This window comes from Cyprinodon tularosa, unplaced genomic scaffold (assembly GCF_016077235.1).
Source record: "Cyprinodon tularosa strain WSP-4 unplaced genomic scaffold, ASM1607723v1 ctg525, whole genome shotgun sequence".
NCBI lineage: Eukaryota > Metazoa > Chordata > Actinopteri > Cyprinodontiformes > Cyprinodontidae > Cyprinodon > Cyprinodon tularosa.
The window spans coordinates 680,728-700,562 of record NW_024039258.1 but is presented as its reverse complement, the minus strand read 5'-3'; the positions used below and the strand labels follow the sequence as shown (position 1 = coordinate 700,562).

The 19,835-nt window shown below is 35.7% G+C and overlaps 2 protein-coding genes across 2 annotated transcripts in view; one reads left to right on the top strand and one right to left on the bottom strand.

Annotated features, from left to right (window-relative positions):
* The window catches only part of necab1 (N-terminal EF-hand calcium binding protein 1), a 54,392-nt gene extending 48,774 nt beyond the window's left edge, over positions 1-5,618 (bottom strand). The window contains exons 1-2 of the mRNA XM_038304053.1: positions 5,455-5,618; positions 2,952-2,976 (exon numbers count right to left, since the gene is read on the bottom strand). Coding sequence (XP_038159981.1) covers positions 2,952-2,976; positions 5,455-5,541 — 112 coding nt within the window. The 5' untranslated portion in view covers positions 5,542-5,618. The remainder of the gene's footprint in view (positions 1-2,951; positions 2,977-5,454) is intronic.
* Positions 5,619-7,228: 1,610 nt separating this feature from the next.
* On the top strand, positions 7,229-19,040 carry tmem64 (transmembrane protein 64). Its single transcript, XM_038304083.1, has 3 exons — positions 7,229-8,577; positions 16,162-16,317; positions 18,256-19,040. Exons 1-3 carry the CDS (start codon positions 7,885-7,887, stop codon positions 18,445-18,447), a joined length of 1,041 nt encoding a protein of 346 aa, XP_038160011.1. The 5' UTR covers positions 7,229-7,884; the 3' UTR covers positions 18,448-19,040.
* Positions 19,041-19,835: the final 795 nt, after the last annotated feature.

The following is a 19,835-nucleotide window of genomic DNA, read 5'->3' as shown; positions in this document are numbered from 1 at the left end:
AACTGATCTTGCATTTGTGGATGTAGATTAAGTATTATTTCAGCTTTTAGGTTCTTATTTAGCTGCTCCAGCTTTTTAAATAAAAACAATTGGTTGCTATGATCATGCAGCATATAAAATTGCCCAAAATAAAAAAAAAAATAATAGTTGTAAGCAAAAATCCTTCTGGCTGGACAACATTCAACACCAAACGAGCTTATCCAAACTCTATGGGACGTTTTTTTGTTGTTAGATGAGATGAAGTAGAAAATCGGCCTCTGGTCTTACAAATAAAAACCTTAAGTTCTCTTCGGAAATTATGAATGCTGTGCCTCCAGGCCGGATAAAAGAGAGAGCATCTGGCTTATTTTAAATGCACAATTCAAAAGCCAGCCTCTTCAGTGATACCAGGCTGCATTAGTCCACAAAGCATGAGCAACATTTGCACATCAATAAATGCACCCTCATTGCAGAGCTATAGAGACAGCTCATGCAGCAACATATGCAGCCATCCAGTTGATGAAATCAAACATCCAGAAAGAAAATATAGCAAATGGTTCTACGTAACTCTGTCAAACATTTTTCAGGCTTGTTTTGTCAATTGTTTGCTGATCACCAAGAGAGAATATATGAAAAAGAGAAGTATATAAACTAATTTAGGGTTCATTTATTTTGTAGCCCTATAGCTAATTCACTTTTTATGTTGTTTACATAAAGGGTGACTTGCTGCTTTAAATAATTTTTAGGCAAGAAACTTTTCCTATAAACCTATATCATCTTTAGCTGGTTTTACTGACCTTTGAAAGACATCATTTTATCAACCATCCATCTTGATGCAAATGTATTGGATTTTAGTTAGTGTCAGTTAAAGGTATAGAGGACGATTTTTTATTTCCGGGTGGATCACCTAAATAAGTTGTCCTCCTAATTGTCCATCATTCTGGTGATATGTTTACGAAAGGTCATCATTAGCTATGTTTTTTTGCACATGCACACTTTCAGGCATATATCTGTGTTGAGCTACAGTTGCAGACAGTCATTGAAGCTCACCTATCTCACCGCGGTTCTTTGAAAATGGCCGAGGGACGTAAGAGAAAAAGTGTCAATAAGTGTATGAGAAGAAAAGAAAGGCCTCAGAAGAGGCAGATACATCATGGTATGCTTTGCGCGGAGAGCTCTCCTCGCAAAGCATTATGGATTTGCTGTCACAATGGCCCGCTGTTGCCATAGGCTGTCACTACCCAACAGCGGAGACTAATGATAAAGATGGCGAAGGCACTGCACAGTGGGGGAGGAGTTATATGACCAACAGGGAGTAAAAACTAGTGATCATCTTCCCGAACGGTAAGTTAACTGAGTTTGCTATTAAGTCTACTATATAGTCCCTGCTCTATATAATGATTGAGAGATTTAGGGGTTAGGGCAGACGTTCGGTCACAGTAAGCTTGTATGAGCTATGAGAACAACAACTTTTTAAAAGAGCGTGCACGAGAAGAAATGGGCTCATGCATGCTCTAGCACGCGTTTAATAGATGTTTCCTTATAATGCTACTTCAACGATAGTTTCAAGGTGTTGCTTTATTGTATGTCTCGTACCATGTCTTTCAGTTGTGCTGTTCTTTTTGCATCTCGTTGCAGGTGATGAAGCTTTCTTTCATCTTTTCTCTTTTTAGTCTTCTTCTGTTTTTCCTCTTCTGTTCTATTTACATTGCAGTGTCCATATAATCTGTAAAACTCCCTGCATAATTATAATAAAGCTATTTATATGCATGAAACAAGTGGAACACTATGGCAATTGCCATATTGCTCCAATGTTGAAAGTAAAATCTATTGGGCTCTTTTTTGCATCAAGACAATTATTCGTATTGCCACATTCACTGCAAAAAATATAAATCTCAATAAGTTATTTTTTCTTAAAATAAGTGTGTTTTTCCTTGATTTGAGGAGGTAAGTAAGACACTTTGCCAATGGAACAAGACAATTTCCTTTTAAAATAAGAAAAAACTATTTTATCGTCTTATTTCAAGTAAATATTATCTAACTATCTTATTTTAAGAGTGAAAATACTCATTCCATTGGCAAATCATCTTATTTACCTGCTCAAATTAAGGCTAAATATACTTAATTTAAGCCATTTTTTACTTATTTCTGGATTGTTTTTGCAGTGTTGCCGGACAGGACACTGTAAAAAAAAAAAAAAAAATAGATTTTTCCTTTTGGGAGTGGATACAGGGTTGTGCATGTGCATTTTTTGAAAGTGGAGAGGGCAGGTCTTTTAAAAAATTCGCAAAAATCCTCCACAATACCTTTAACAACATTTATAAATGCATGTCAAAGAATCGCTTACCATAATTTTATGCATTAGATGAAACAACTATAATACCTTTGTTGGAGGGCGTATATTCTCCAGTTATATTATTTGCTGTTTCTCAAGTTTTTCTCTGCTATTCTTTGTTATTTTGAGAAGCCATGCTGTTTTTGAAAGGGCTACTTATCTGAATCAGAATCAGACATACTTTAATAATCCCAGAGGGAATTTACTTTAATAATCCCAGAGGAAAAAATACTTTAATAATCCCAGAGGAAAAAATACTTTAATAATCCCAGAGGGAAATTACTTAAAGAGGGAAATTACTTTCTGACAAGTAAGTCAGGTACAAATGAAAGATCAGATCAAGTTAAACCAAATTCTTTCTTAAATTCTGAGATAGCTAACATGAAGTAATGCCATATTAAAAGTATCTTTAAATTTCACAAATTTCTGATGTTTCTCCTTATCACTGCTCTCAAACAGAACCTCGACAATGGGAGGGGGGTCAGTTTCCTGTTTCCATGGAAACGGTATTATTGGAGAGTCATGATTAGAATCTCATTTAGAGAATACACGTCTGTTTATTCGCAAATGAGGGACATGCATTGGATGAAAACTTGATATATAATTGCATGCATACGTTTGATGCCAGCACACGTACCGTTTTTATCGGCCCTTCGCAAAATCTGCAACCAGAGAGAGGAAAAAGTGAGATGTCAAAAAAGGTGACACTTCATCAAGGTTAAAGTGGAAGTGTGTGTCAGTGTGTGGGAGCAGAGATCATTGATCACACTTGCAAAAGTGGCATGTCGTTGAATTATTGATCGTTCTGTCCCAGAGTCCACAGGAGATGAAAGAGAGCCAGGCGATGACCACATCAGCTTCAAACTGCTCAAACTTCCACTCTGAAAATAGCTTTGGCCTCTTTTCTTTCAATACAAATTTTCTCTAGAAGACTTTGAATTAGACAGAGGCCAAAGAGCCTAAATAACAGCCACACAGATTTCAGATGGAAGAATTTATTGATTAACTCTGTATGTCTTTGCCTTGGTTGCATTGTGTTCTAATTTCCATTCTTTCTCATCAGGCCATTACAACATGATGTACTTCTAACAACATATATATGAAAGGTGTGGTTAACATTTATCCTTGGCCCCTTATAGTTTGATACCCCCAAATAAAATTCAGTGCAACCAACTGTCCTACAAGTTGTTTAATTTGTGAATAGAGTTGATTTGCCCAGAAGTTTGATGTAGAACATTAGTTAACATAAAAAAACCGAGAAAAAAAACCCAAACAAATAATAATAACAGCAGACAGATCAAGATAAAACTGAGGAGAGGTATAAAGCGGGGTCAGGTTAAAAAAACAACCAAGGCTTTGGACATGAAGATCCATGGATCCAATCTATTATATATATAATGATGACATGTAATTTATATACACACTAAAATTTGGGATTTCGCCAAGTGTTCATCTGTAAGAACAAAAACGATTCACCTGCAAAATGCACTAATGCTTGTTTCTCCTCATATAATGCTGGAATAGCACTTAAATGCTTTATATAAATTCTACAGCATTTAGTCAATCACAGTTTTAGCTGAATTAAATAATCCACAAATAATTAAATATGTTTTTGTTTTTGTTTTTTTAAAACAAGCCTTTCTTAATAAAATGTAAGTCCTATCTGCATCAGCATTGTAATAAAACCATTTTTATTTGAAATGCCTTCGCGGATTAAATTATCATTTGTTGCTAGAGTTGCTGCCACACAGTTCAGGATGTGTGTTGAAATCTGCCTGCCATATTCCACTCCGATGCCAGCTGTATTTTCTTTTCTGGCATCTCCACTGTTTGACACTATGTGACACATCTGAAGTGTTGCTTTGCACCCAAAACAACTTGCAGCTATTTGCATTAAGCATTCCCTGTAAACACCAAAAGAAGCTGACGTTTTTTTTTTAGAAGGGCAGCGCAGGTGAATCAAAGCACGGTGGAATGAAGGGAAGGAATTGTGAATAATAGGCAGAGAGACTGAAGATAGGACATCATTTCCTCTCCCTATCTGCGTACCATGTGATTTTTATATTTTATTTAGGGCTGCAACTAGTGATTATTTTGCAAATCAAATATCAATTATTCTTTTTATTAATTGATTAATGATCAGATAGCCAAAGCCTCCTTAAAGAAGATTTTTTTGTTATCTTAAATACTAAATGTATATATATTTTTTAACAATTTTGATATAATTACTGCTCTTAGTGGGTTGCTATGTCATCTAAAGACATGTTTTACAGTTTCTATACTCCAGTTAACGATTAATCGATTATAATATGCAAGTATTGTCTACTTAAGTTTAAAATAAAATGATGGCTTTAAATTAAATTAGATATTTGTATGATTTATGATTACATTAATGTATTTAATAAACATTATTTCATTTTCACTATTAATAATAGCTATATAAAGATTTTTTAAATAATCATGCAAAATATTATTTTTCTCAGTACTTTGATATTTTTCTCATATCGTTAATTATCTAAAAATAATAACAATAGGAATTAAAGATGTATTATATAAATTTTATATAGTAGTAATCACTATTACCAATATTATTAACAAAGATGATATTAATTGCAATTAAATAAAATAACCTATTTTAGATATAAAAATTCAGACCAATTATATTGTGTTCAAATATTAAAAAAAAAAATAATTAAAAAAGCGATAAACATACTGGATTAAATCTGGATTATCAGGGTAAATATAAAATATTTAAAATGAAAAATTAAACGGTTAAAAAGCCACTAAACATGGCTGAAGGAAATATTTATGTTAAACAAGAGTTTTATGGGGGTTTATGGACACTTCAACTAATTCCTTAACTGCTTACAATAATCACACAATTGAGATAGGTTCTGTCAAATTAGGTTGGAACCCCTTATTTATGTAGAAGATCATTACCAAATTTAAAAGCATGTAGCCTATTTATTTTGAGTGCGTCCAAACAGCAGATAAATGTGTTTTATTTTGTTTCTGTTTTATTTTTTTAACATTTATAATTTGTGGGTGAAAAGAGAAAACTGCTGCCTCTTATGATGCTGTTACAGTGAAGTTAAAGATTAAAAGCAGAGGTGTTCAAAATGAATTAAAAGGATACTCACATCAATGAAAATTGACATTCCCTTCTTTAGCTCCATCTGAGCGCAGGGCTCCTCAGACACAGACTGGAGTTCCTCTGAACAATCCATCCTCCTCAGTGCTGCTTCAGATGTAAACTGCAGAGGAATTTGTCTGCCTGTGCTTCTTTTCACTGATAACTGCCTCAACTGAAAAAAAAGAAAATACTGTAAAGTCAGAGAAAATAACGTACAGTTTCCTGGCAAAAATAGTATTGAATTATTACGTTTTTGAAAAAAAATAAAAAATAAATCTATCCTCCCTTTTTTGATTCCATCTTATGGCAAATATGTAGCTTAGAATAAAAAAAATGTATCCATGAGTCATTCCTACAATCACAAAAGCTTCTTTGAAAGGAGGTGCTTTTACTCTGAAAGGGGCCCTGCTGCGTAATTCGGGGTTATTTCTTTCACTTGATCCTAAGCTCAGTGAAACCTTTTTTATTCTGTTTTAAACTTAAAATCGCTGTACAACCTTGCTTTAGATTGTGCAGAAATTAATCAAATAAACTGATACTTCATTGGAAGAAAAAAAACAAACAAATGAGATGACGTGTAGGTCAGACAGCCCTTTATGATCAGCACAAATGTGTGGAGACAGGAGTGCTATATATAGGATGGTTTTTGTGTAGGGCTCAAAGACCTCAAAAGAGGTCAACTCGGCTGAGATGTTAAATTGTTCTTAGAAATGTACACCCTTGAGTTAGATTTTAACTTTCTTTTTTATGTGAATGTTTAAGTCAAATCCAAGATTGATCATGCATGTCTCGTTTCAACAGAAGAGCTTTTTATTTAAGGCTTTTTATTTAAGACCTTTTTTAATTGACTATAATAATTAAGATTTTAAAATTCATGTTGGTTAAAGTGTAACTAACTTACAGTTAGTTATAATGTTTTCCTATTTTTGCTACAGTTAAACTGAATCTAAAATAATTCTAGCAGGAACGTGGAAATGTATCTAAGATACATGTTTTTACCTTTTTAAAAATTTACCTTTTTATTTTAATTATTACAGAATTGGATATTGGTTTAATATCCACTCCCTGAACAACGAACCAGCACCTGATAAATACGAAGCAACACTTCCATCTAGCGAAGAGCTTTGGAAATACATAAAAAGCATGCATAATACCTACATAATTGTCAAGAATGAAGAGGCACAACATTTTATAACATCCATCATTTTTCTTAATAAAAATACTTTAAATGATATTAATAATATTTAAATTATTATGATTTTTGTAGTTGTCTTATACCTGCTGTAAAGTCTGAAAAATAACATTAAGGTTATATGTTACGTTAATAATTATTTGATTAAACAAAATATCTGACAAAATTAATTTTTATCACCTTAACCTAAATTAAATTTAATGTAGCGGTATATTTTTAGATTTAGATAAAGTATAGATTAATCCATATTATTATTATTATTATTATTATTATTATTATTATTATTATTATTATTATTATTATTATTATTATTATTATTATTATTATTATTATTATTATTATTATTATTATTATTTCCAAAGCAAACCATCATTTTATCCCGTTAACCTTTCCTCCATACGTTTTAATGGATGCTCGACTAAAACTCAAATGAACTTGCCTGCCACAACATGGCGAACGTGCTGACGTATCCTTTTTATAACGAGACGTTTTAAAAAAAAAAAAAGAGTTATCGCGATACTATTTCTAATTGTTTGCGAGCTATCGCGATACTGGTTGCAGCTATGTGGTTGGTTCAGAATGGACTCGGTTTACTTTGCATTCTGGGAGACAAACAGTGGTCGGTATGAATAGCAGTAACATCAGCGTCCACCGCGCAGAGACAGAGACAGGACAAACAATCGGCTCACCAGCAAGCAGCAGACGGGACAAACAGTTTTTATGTCTGTTGAACAAGTCTCGTTACTTCGATAAGGGCGAGGAACCTGTGGTCTAATCTCTACACCACAACCGCTGGACTTTATCCACTAACCGATGCGGTTAGCTAACGGAGACAGTGAAATAGCTCCGCAGTGATTTTCGCCTCTCTTTTGGCTGGATGGTAAAGATGGTGAAGTATTAAAAGTTCCTCCCGCTTTGTTTATTCTTCAACTTTACCCAGCGCTGAGTTATCCCAGCTGCCAACATGGCGAATGTCAAACAAAGACGCAGCAAAACTTGCTTGTTAAAGTCGCTTGAATGGCATATCACCCAGCTAGTTTACCCAAGATAAACATTGTTGGACTGGACGGTTCTTGTGATGGCAGTTGTTGTGAGAGCAGCCCAGCTGTTGGGAACTACTGCTGGAATCCTTATCAGAGGAGCTTTTTAGGGCTGGATTTTATAACCACTCGCAGCTTCCTCCGGGTTATTTAAATCCAACTGCTGCTGGTCCCCCTGCGGTGATTATTAAGAGGGGACCCCAACATGTCAGGGGCCACTACGGTGCAGCTCTTCACCAAGCTTGTGAAGCACTCGTTGGGCAAGACCCAGATCCAGCTGAACCGCTGGCTGCAGAGGACTGCCGTGGAGGAGTGTGATAAAATAGACATCCTGATCTGCGGCGCATTTGATGAGAGGCCGACCGGGAAGTCAGATGGAGACCCCGATATTGTCACCGACACGGCGGGGACATCCTTCAGCGGGGAGTTCAGACACCCATGCTGCATCACAACCTTCTGCTTCAAAAGCGCCCTGCTGCTCTGCATTCTGACCGCTGTCTGCTTCTCCTCAGTGGCACTTGTGCGTCAGTATCTCAAGGACCTCCTGCTGTGGGTGGAGAGCCTGGACAGCTTTGTTGGAGCCTTGCTCTTCATAGTTGGTTTAATCGTGGTTTCCTTTCCTTGTGGATGGGGATACATTGTCCTAAATGTGGCAGCGGGCTACCTTTATGGCTTCATCCTGGGCATGGGACTGGTTATGGTGGGGGTTTTAATAGGGACCTTTGTGGCACACCTGGTGTGTAAGCGGTTATTGTCAGACTGGGTACTGAACAAAGTTGGGAACAATGAGCAGCTCAGTGCTGTTATACGAGTAGTGGAAGGAGGAAGCGGACTCAAAATTGTGGCCTTAGCAAGACTCACCCCCATACCATTTGGACTCCAAAATGCAGTTTTTTCGGTGAGTATTATAGCAATTATTTGGATGATCTTCACTCCAACACTAACAGATATTCAGTTGCTTATTGCTCCTCCTGTCAAAAGGGACTTTGCACTGGAACTTGCCGTATTACATTGAAATTGATATTTAAACTGCTGCAAACTTGCTGCAAAAACCAGGGGAGTTTTTCTCAGTTCTTCAAATTCTTCAAGTCCTTTCAAGAATCTGGTTCACCTTTATCTAAACTGAGCAGATATCCTGTAAAAATCACTACAAACTTTCTAAATTAGGAACAAATAAGTGATTTTTGTACACATCAAATTTCACCTCATCAAATTCTCTTTGTTGACATTAAAACCCAGCTTAGATTTGAGACCAGATGAGTCTGGCATATAAATACTATACACATAGATTGATCTGTCCTGCATATAAAATTAATCTAAAACAAAAATAGCTATTTTTAAGTAGAGATGCTCCGATCCGATACCTGGATCAATTATTGGATCGGATATGGCCGCTTTGATATGTCAGAGATCTATTCCATTCCACATCACAAGGGGCTGTTATTTCTTTCCTTTTGCTGCTTATTTGTTAACAAGTGATATAAAGTAAATTTATATCTGTTTTTAATGTATTACCTTTTTTTCAACCAATGTTGATGTCAAGGCTAAAGCTTTCACTCACATGACAAGATGTATGGTTCATTCATTTAACAGATGAATTGGATCGGTATTGGATACACTCACTATCCATTTGGATCAAAAAACTGGATGGGTCCATCTCTATTTTAAAGCACTCAAATCCAAAAATTACATAAAAGTGGAAATTGATTCTATATCAAAAGAGGTATAAAGCACGGCCACAGCAGCCAGAGGCAAAGCCTATTATCTCAGTTAAAAGATGGGCCAATGGTTTGTTCTTGGTTTTTAATAAACATTGGCAAGTTGGAGACTCTCACAGTGGGATAAAAATAGTAAAAAAAAAACCACAATATATAAACACAAAGCCAAAAAAATAGAAATAATCAAATTGCTATTACTTGATTAGAAAAAAAACAACAATTTCTGATGCTGTCAAAATAATGTGATATTGGTCATTATAGTAACACATTCCAAAACATTTATTTGTTGTAACTTAGATTTTTATTCAATAATTAAAAAAAATATAAAATGGAAAGCCAGTTTAATATAGCTGTAGTTTTAAGTGTTTACTGTCAAGAGCATTGTAGATTTATTTGCAATTAGAGAAACAAAAGTGAAATTCTCACACATGCAGCGTGTGCAGCCTAACCTGCACTCAACACAGATCTGTTGGAGATTATAAAATGTAATTACTAAACCTTTTTAGCATAGGAAATTAAGGATTTTTTTCCAGGAATATTTTCTTTAAAATGTTATCAAGGTCCGTAACCTACTGTGAAAACTTGTGTTATTTTATTCTGTCAAAACATAAATGTTCATTTTCTCTTTAATGAAAAACAAGTCAACAACTGCTAATGAACATTTTCAGAAAGAGTCAAAATAGGTTTTCTGTTTTATTTTTTAGGACTTTTTGATAATGCCATTAAAAGCTATTTAATTCATTTGTTTTAACTGTTTACTCCTATGGTTTATAGCAAACTGAAGCAATTAATCATGAATAATTGATAATTGGATGGAATGAATGCCCACTAATTTAATAGTAGCGGAGTATACAGACTCTAAAACACTGTATTTGCCCAACGACCCACCAACCCTGAGCTTAAATTAAGTCAAAAATTAAATCTACATACATTTCTCAATGAACTCTTTCAGTTTGAGCTTTACTTTTATAAAATTCACTGAAAAATCTCCTTAAATACCCAAAATATTATTAACTGATAAAAAAAAAAGCTTATAGACAGAATAATTAATTAGCAACTTAATCTTCAGAAGCAACCCTAATAACGGGCATTATACAGATTTTAGATGGTTTTACTCTCCATCTACATCTGAAGGTACAGGATACAGTAAGTTCAGAGATGCAGAGGAATGCACAATGTAAATAATGCAGAAAGAATATTGAATTTCTTGATGACGACAACAGGAACTGCTTTCAGCCTCTGTGTGCCATGGAAAATGCTGGAAAATATGTATATAAAAAAGAAAATGTTGGCAGCCTTTTGGAAATGTCAGGGTTAGAGTATGGGTCAGCATTCTCTCAGAGACACACGTGAAACCTGCTGTTTTCCTAATGCCAGCTTCACCGTCACGGATGTATCACGCTAAAGCCAGTTTAAAATGTTTACTCATAATTGTAGTTTTATAGTATTAGAAAAGCATTTTTAGACTCCTCTCTCACACTGGCAGCGTTTCATTACCTTCATATCTAAATAACTGACCACAAGAGGGGTAGAATGATATCTATAACATTTCTAAAGAAAAAAATCAGCTCATCAAAAATGGGTATAGCCAAGAAATTTCCCTTAAAACTCTTTATCTGGGTGCTGCTACTTTAAACTGTAGAAACAGGTTGAAAAATATTTGATTTGCTGTTTTCATAACCTTGGTACCTCGATGCTAGTACACCACCCACTCCCATTCTGATGGTGAAATTGGTGACCTTCTTAATTTTGCAGCAAAGTGAAGTGAAGTTCTCTTTTGCTGGGCCAGCTGACACTCAGGGGAAATTAGAAAAAAAATCCAGAAGGGAGTCAAGAACAGCTTCTACTATTTTAACTCAGTCGTTCTTATGTTACTTTCCTCCTGAAGGCAAACACAAGTCTATTAGCTGATCATAAAAGACGTCCCCCACAGAAAAGAAGGTTCTTGCACTGCTTCTATACATTCACCCATTTTCAATGAAAATGTAAACTTGATCCAGATGGCTAATAAAGCTAAACGATACGATTGCTTCCCTCAGTACTGATAACCTTAACCTGAAACCTTGACCTTCATATGTTGTATAAATACTTATATAAACCAGTGGTTCCCCCATCGTGGTTCATCGTAGCCATAGGGTGTTCAGATTATAAAAGCAGATTTATTTAGATATTTGCAGATAGGAGATCGTGCAATTTTCTTTTTAACCGTAGCTGTTTTTCCGGCCATTGTTAATAGAAATCCATGTTGGTGAAGTTTAAATTTTCTACTTGTGTCGTCAAAAAAAATCTTCCATGTGAGCTTCCTTGGTTCTCTTGTGTGCTTCTCTGATTGATGCGCTCCTTTTTAGCTTTAGGTGACCGGTCGTGTCTTGGTATGTTTACAGCTGATCCATATACTCAGTTTTGAGATAATGGATTAAGAAATGATCGCAGTTTGAGTTGTTTTATAACCTAAGTCTGCTTGATGCAAGCAGACTTTGCATAACTTAGCATCATTGGACTTTTTCGTTCACTTTATAATTATAAACATCGCTAAAGGATTTAGCCAAAGATCAAAATTAAAATCAAGCACATCTGAGATTTAAACATTTCTTTTTGTTAAATTGCAGTTATATTGCTAAATGCAATTCACATCTCATCCTTAATTATAGACTACTGTTGTTCTACTTTGTGTTGATCCTAGTAAAATACATTGAAATTTGAGGCGATAAAAGTTGTACAGATAAATTGTTCCACAGTTCTGAGAACTGGGAGGAACTCTAGAATGACATTATCAGTTTCATTCTTTGGAGATGGTTCGCCTTTCTAAGAAATGTCACTTTACCTGAATGATGTCTGTCTCACACTTCATATGAGACAACTAGAGCAGATAATAACCATCTTAGATCGTTAAACAGATTTCTTAATGTTTTTTTTTTTTAGAGGAACTTATTTTTAGGTGAAACTTTCTTAAGCTATATGCCTGATTAGAAAAATCCAGTTAGATGAGGCTAAGATTTAGTCCAAACTCTGTAAAAAGCATCCGTTACAGGTCCTAACCAGCCTAACATACAGCATTCAAAAACGGATGCAAATGGGTAACTAGAAAGTCATTTATAGCTCAGAGCACATAGAAGGTACAGAGGGAGAAAGAATGATTACGTCTCATTTCAACAATACCTGTCATTGTAGGATGAAAAACCAGCAGCTTTTCTCTGAAATACCAGCTACTTTATTTATTTAAATTCTATGTTGCTGCAAGGCTATAAACTGCAGCTACCCAGAAGTATTTTAAGGATCCATCCTTTATTAGAATATCAATGTTATGTTTTTTGTTGTTTTTTAGGTTGGCAGTGATTAGAATTAAAATGTAGTGTTTGTTTCCTCTTGATTCAACAGTGTTTACTTTATCATTACGGACTGGGACTTTAGACATCTCTAGTTTCAGTTTGACATGAGATCATCCCAACCTTAAGGTATGGATTACAAGCTGGGAGGGATTGTGCTGCGCTTGAACTTTTGGGGGATCTATTAGAAGCATCTCACATTTCAATGATAGAGCTTTGACATTAGAGATGACCAGTGAGCTAATAGCAGCATTGAGTAAAAAAAAAAATTTTTTTTTTTGAGAAATAGATCCCAATTTAAGATTTTTTTTCCCTTTGTTTCCACAGTTGTATTACAGAAATCAAGAAAATGGTTTCTATTCACTGGCCATTTTTATTTATTCCTTTTTTTTTCTAACTGGTTGAAAATACAGGCTGAGTGGTTGCAACACTCTGTCTACAGTATCTCTGCATCTAAAGGTTGGTTTGCCTCTCATGTCAGAGTGACACGTGTGTGACTTTAACCTTGGACGCTGCATTAACTCCTGTGTTCGGCTCTGCAGAGGTGATAGCGAGATGTTAAAGAGACAGACGTTCTGTCTCTGTGGTTCGCTTTATTATTCTCCTTCAAGTCTGTTTTAAAAAAATCTATAGATGATCATATGGCATTGCTTGTTGTTGGAAGACAACTCAAATACTAGCAAATTAAACCCTATTTGCCACTTTAAAAGTCTCGTATTTGGCCTCTTCTCATCTCATTCGGGTGCCTGTAAAGTAATGTAGATTGTATCAGTTTTAGATATGAAAAAATCTGATTGTTCTCATCTGATCCTGAGTCTCAAGGCGAGTTTGTCCAGGAGCTAAGCAATGCTAAAGGAATTTATTTCCTCACTAGATTTGTAACAGAAAAAGGGTGCTGCCTAAAAGCACAAAAACTGATGGTGTATGCAGTTTGACACGGTATAAATGCAGTCAATGAAAAAAAAGATCCAAACAGTTAATAGTAGCACAGTTGGTATCAGGCAAAGAGGCACAGCTTTACATAAGAACATACAGAAGTGCACTTCCAAGGGGGGATAAATTTTTTAAAAAGATTTTCCTTTAAGTTCCCCCAAATGTTAAAATGTGAACAGCCTACAGTGATGACGAAAAGTCAGACTGTTATGTATTTTCTCCAGCATATATATGACTGTTTTAAATCAGACCTTTAATGAAATGTTAAAGATTCATGCTGAAGATGGACTGGACCTTTTTTTATTTTTTGTTTTTTAACCTAATCACAAAAGTTCAGCCGTGTGAAACAGCTTGGTTCCAGCTGCACACAAATGTCCCAGCCGAGCTTTCACCAGGGACCTCATCAGGTCCGGCTAGATGAAGGTTAATAAGACGAATCCCCTTCTCCACCTGCTTTCTCTGCAGTATTTTCACCTTCCAGTCCTGAGGGGGTTTAAGACCTTCCTTGAAGTCTCACCCTCTCGTTATAATTTATCCCACAAGGAGGCTCATCACTAAGCTGAGCTGCTAACTGTATCCCAACAATCACATCCCCAACAGTATACACAGAAAGACGCCACTTGTGGCAAAATAACAGCTAACAGACTCATGCATGAGTTCAGTTTTGTCCAGTCTGCTTTAAAAGTAAGTATTCTCACCAAGTTAGGCTACATTTGCTCCGGCTGAAGTAGATTAGGCCACATTATAGTATAGTATAGAAACCTAAAACGACCTAGAGATTGCAGCAGTTTGTAAAAGGATGGGAAAGCTCAGGGAAAACATGTTTTTCCAGGACAAATTCAGCAGTTTAAGCATGCTTTATTATCCAGAGCATCCTCTAATGTTATAACGAGCAAATAAAGGAATTAGGACACCCATTATTTTGATTTATAGACTCATCTGTAGAAGCAAATATGTGGGGGTTGTATTTGGGCACAGACAAACAGGAAATCAGCATTACAGCTGCTAAAATGTTTCTACGTTCAGATTAGCCTACTTACGGTTTTGTTTATGACTGCACTGTCAGACGTGTGCAGCTGCTTATCTGAATGAATCAGGCCAAACCCAGGATGGGAAGTTTTTTTTTTTTTTTTTTTTCCTCGGATTTGCAGATCATCTTAATGTAGATGCTTACACAAGCAAGTAGGAGGTTCAGTAGGAATTGTCTGCATGGTTATAAAAATACCAACAAACAAGCACATCCCTGGATGAATGCCAGACAGCTGCAAGATGCCTGACAGGGAGAGGCTTTTTAAAAGTCATCCATGACTGCATTTCTGCTGAAAGCTTATTGTCAATATATGCGACATGGCTGCACAGTCTGAAGGCTTTCATTAAAAAACATTAAGTGTTAACATCAGTTACCTTTAGAAAAGCTTTTGGCTCCTAGGATTCCTGAAAAAGTCCGGAAAACTCTTAAGAATTTATTTAAATTTTTTTTTTATTTAGGCGATAAAAGATATGTATGCTAAAAGAATATGTTAATGATGTCATTTCCAGACTTTATGCTCAATCAAATCAATTTTCTATCACTTTTTCTTTGCACTATATAAATATCTGCCATCATTAATTCTCTTTTATTGCCTTCCATTTACTTTGGATGTGTTATTTTAAAATATTTACATGTAAAATGGATTTAAGATTCATATTTGCATTCAGACACTTTGTACGTTCAAGCTCTGATAACATTTTGGCACAGGCTGCATCCTGCAGTAGCCTCCCCCCTGCTCACCGCTATCAGCCAGAGTCTGGACAAAGTGCAGACGGAGCCAAGGTCACATCCCCAACGTAGCCCACGTTGTCACGCCTCAACTTATGTCATCACTTAATCAAGGGATCAAGGGTGACAAACCCACACGTTTGTTTATATATAGGCAGCTGCAGTGAGACGCAAAATAACATTGAGCAGGATTCGTGGTGAAGTGTGTTTAGAACACGGTAGTTACACCATATCACTGCTGGAATTTGCTTGTCGGCTCAAACAAGATCTTCTTTTCTTACTCTGACTCAAATAAGAAATGTGAAAGCAAACGGTGCATCTGTGGTTTAGATCAAATTAATGAAGTAGATGCTAACAAAACCAGCTACACATAATCTTCTATGATGTGGTTTTTATTGCTGCAAAACAGGAAAGAAACAGATTAGAGGATTGTGGCTATTTTTTTCCTTGGTTTCAATGTTGCTGTTACAGGCCTTTCCCCTCACCCTGTGTTTGCTTCAAATCTTTAATTTGTGTTCCGATTAAATAATGGATCCTTCTTTTTCTCACACGGGATCATGTTAGTGCAAGAGTTTTACAATGGAGGCAGTAAGTTTGTTTACTTCTGTACCTATTGCTGGAAATATAAAATGATACTACGTCGCATTGAAATATAATCATACAATTAAAATTTCTTATCTAAAGAGGAAGCTTAATGCTACCTTGCTCTGTTTTGATAGTAGTAAAGTCTCTGTTTATGCTTTAAGATCACAGATGTGTCCTTGCCAAACTACCTGGTGGCCTCCTCCGTTGGTCTGTTGCCCACTCAGCTCCTCAACTCCTACCTGGGCACCACCCTGCGCACCATGGAGGACGTCATTGCTGAGCAGAGCATCAGCGGCTACTTCGTCTTCAGCCTGCAGGTGAAAAAGTTTTAAATATTAAAATGTTTGTTTTTTGTACATAAAGCCACCTCTGTTCTTATTTCAGACAAATCAATTACGAATCCCAGAACAGCTTGAAAAAATATAGTTAATTCTGTTTTGTTAGATGTTTATGTTCAAGGGGTCTAGTCGTACCAGCCTTCTGTGACCCTGATGGACAAGTGGTAGATTACGCTGGATAAGGCCTAATTGCATAGCTTAAAATTCCTTTTAACTCATTTAATCTAATTTTTAGTTGCAAAATTGTCTTGATAATTATTTTAATTACTTTTAAATACTAAGAAATAAGACACATTTTAATTTGAGTTTTAAAATAATCAAAGTCGTGGTTAATAATGGGACATATTTACATATTTTGACCATAAAAAATAATAGAAAAAATGGGCTTCATGCAACAAGCTTGTCATAAATTTCACTGTTTCTCCTACTGTGGGTTTTTAACTCACACCACATCAGATTCAACAAACATTCTTAACTTCAATAAATCATCGTAAATGATCCTCGTAAACCTGATGCGTTCCAGCTGTGGGTAAGTGAGCGCACATTACCGAGAAATTGAAATCTGCATAATTAGCGCCCTTGTAATTCTATATAAGACTACCACTTCCAGCACTTGTCAGAACGTGTTCATTCATAGAAATAGCAATGAAGATGAAGAAGAAAAAACCCTTCCTGGTGACTGAGATCTGAGCAGCAGAATTAGAGGACCAGTAAAAAGCCAAGCAGTGGGGGATAAATCATAAATGCCGTGGTTGCACTTTTACAAAAGTAAAAATAAAAATTTCCCCTTCGAAGAGCTTCAAACAGCAACCTGTTGCTGAATCTCGTTTCTGAACTTTCCATATATTTCCTGCTGCAGATGTTATCTCAATAGTAGCTTGATCTTACATAGATCCCTCTGACTGTACTTTCTTTTGATGAAAAGACAACAAATTAAACCAGTGTCCTCTCGATACTGAGATGCCAACTGCAGGTGTGGTGAATAAAAATGTAATTTATAATTGCAGAGTTGCATAATATATAATGATGTAGCCTAATGAAACGTACAATTGCCTCTAAGTAGCAGCAAATGTATACATTTAGTTAAAAACTAGGCTGGGATAACATTGTGCAAGACTCCTATATCAACTGTGGTGATGATTAGAAATAGGAGTAAAATTATAAATGCAACATTTTCTCCTAAATCACTCGTATAAACAATTTCAGATTGAATTTTTTCATATGAACGCTTCTTACATGAGCCCCATTAGGCGAGCTACCACTTTTTTGTCCTTCAGGTAAAACAGTTCAACATTTGTTAATAATTGTCTAAAAACAATGTTGATGTAAATAAAAAAATATTGCCTTAATAAAACAAGAAGTTTACCAAAGTTAGCACAGGAATTTAAGAAAGGTTTGACATTTAGATCAAATTCCGTATATAAAAATGTCACTTGGAAAAGAAAAGATGTCATTGTATGTGCGGTTACTTTGACATCAAAAGTTTAAAGAGCACATAAATACCTTGGAAATGTCTATAAGGGGTATTTGACGCAAGCAGAAGAAAGGTCAAATGGATGTCCTTTTTTGTGAAAAAAAAAAAAGAAACCTGCAAGGAATAACTTCCTTCAAAAGTGAGGGGGCGCATTCCAACATAGAAACATGCACAAATAGGAAGCATTTAAGAAATACTAACCTATATAATCTATTTTCATATCAGATATGTAGAATCTGGATACCAAAGATTCCATACTTACCTGTCTTTTGATTAAATGTTCCTGCCTAAAACCAATAAATCCTTCAAAAGACCAGTGACTCCTAGTGGCTTAATTAAGGTCATACACAAATATATTTAAAAGAAGAAAAAAAAAAGCTTCTGCAAAACTAAAATGACCAAGACCTAAGAATGAACCGTTGTTGGGTTGTTCATCTCCACAGATCATCATCAGTATTGGCCTGATGTTCTATGTGGTTCACAGAGCTCAGGTCGAGCTGAACGCCGCCATTGCTGCCTGCCAGATGGAGCTCAAGTCTACGCACATGAACGGCTCTTCCACCAATCACAGCGGCTTCTCATACTGCAGCAAGAGGGCGACATTTGGCAGCGGAAACTGCATCAATGTGGTGTGACGTCAAGTGGCTACGCAGTAGGACCATAAGGCTCAACTTTTAAGACTAGAGATTAAAAAGGAACCTACAGAGTTCTGGAGTCCTGAGCATACTGGTGGCGACATTTACCATTTGTTAATCATATTACAGCCGGAATAAAACCCTGAAAAGGGCTTCGTTCCCTAGATCCTTTTTGTCGACACATTTGGACCATGATGGGACCACGCGCCTTTTTAAAAAAACATGGTGCAGTGAAAATTCTCTTTTGGTTCGTCATCCTAAGACCTTTTATTTGTTGAATTTGTGAAGGTACCTCTTATCTGCTGTTACAGGAGATGTCAACTAAAATTTCATAAATGTTAGGGGTGGCATGAAACAAAACTAGGCAACAACCACCGAATGGTGTTTTTATGAATGTGCAATCTGGAGCTTTCTAGAGAACCAAGGAATCAGTTTTCTGTTGCCAACCTATGCACCTTTTACTTCATACGGTACTGTTTTCGTTTAATTTCAAGTGACTTCGTTTTCACCCAGTGCTTATTTACAGGAAAATATTAAGGGGATTATTTGTACTTAGAATAACTTTTGCTTTTGTTGTTAATGGGTTTTTAGTCTCTTCTGCCGGTTTATTACCGCCCCTGCTGATTCGGTTGGGCTGTTGGAAGAAGAGCAGCTTTCCCCGTAGGAAACTCAGGAATGCCTCTTAATTTAAGTTTGAAGCCAGGGAAAGATTCCTGCTTTGATTTATTTTTCTGATCATTTCAGGATTTCATTTTACATCTTTTTTTGACTTTTTTTCCCCAGCTGTGAGATTAAGGAAATAATTAAAATTAGTTAACATAAAAAAAATATAATTTATTTTAGTAAATAAATATATGTAAAGTGAAACCGGTACATTTCAAGTGCTTGTTTTTGTTAAAGGAATTGTGGCTAAAAGTTGATAAATACTTAAATTTAGTTTCTCAGAAAATTACAGAATATGAACAGTCAAAAAAATATTTTTTTGATACAGAAATGTTTTCACTTACATAGCATAAACAGATCAATACATGACAAAGCCAGCTGCTCACACAGGGCTTAATCCAAACTACTAGAAAGTTGAGTGAAAGGAAAACATAACTTCAAAAAAAGTTTAAATTTAGACTTAATTTCCCCAACAGGACTTTTGACAGGACATTGTCAAATGTACCACTGTGTAGTTTATTCGGCCAGTAGGCACTTAGCTTTGTTCGTTAGAAAGGGTTTGTTTCCATAACCATATAAAGAGCCTGTGGATTATTGCCAATATGGGGATATTCCTTTAATTATGCTTGGATACAACACTAGCTAGAGCTTATTTTTCTTAGCAACGCCCCTTTGAATATTTACTTTGATTGTGAAGATTGTTGGGCAACTGACCATTCAGCATT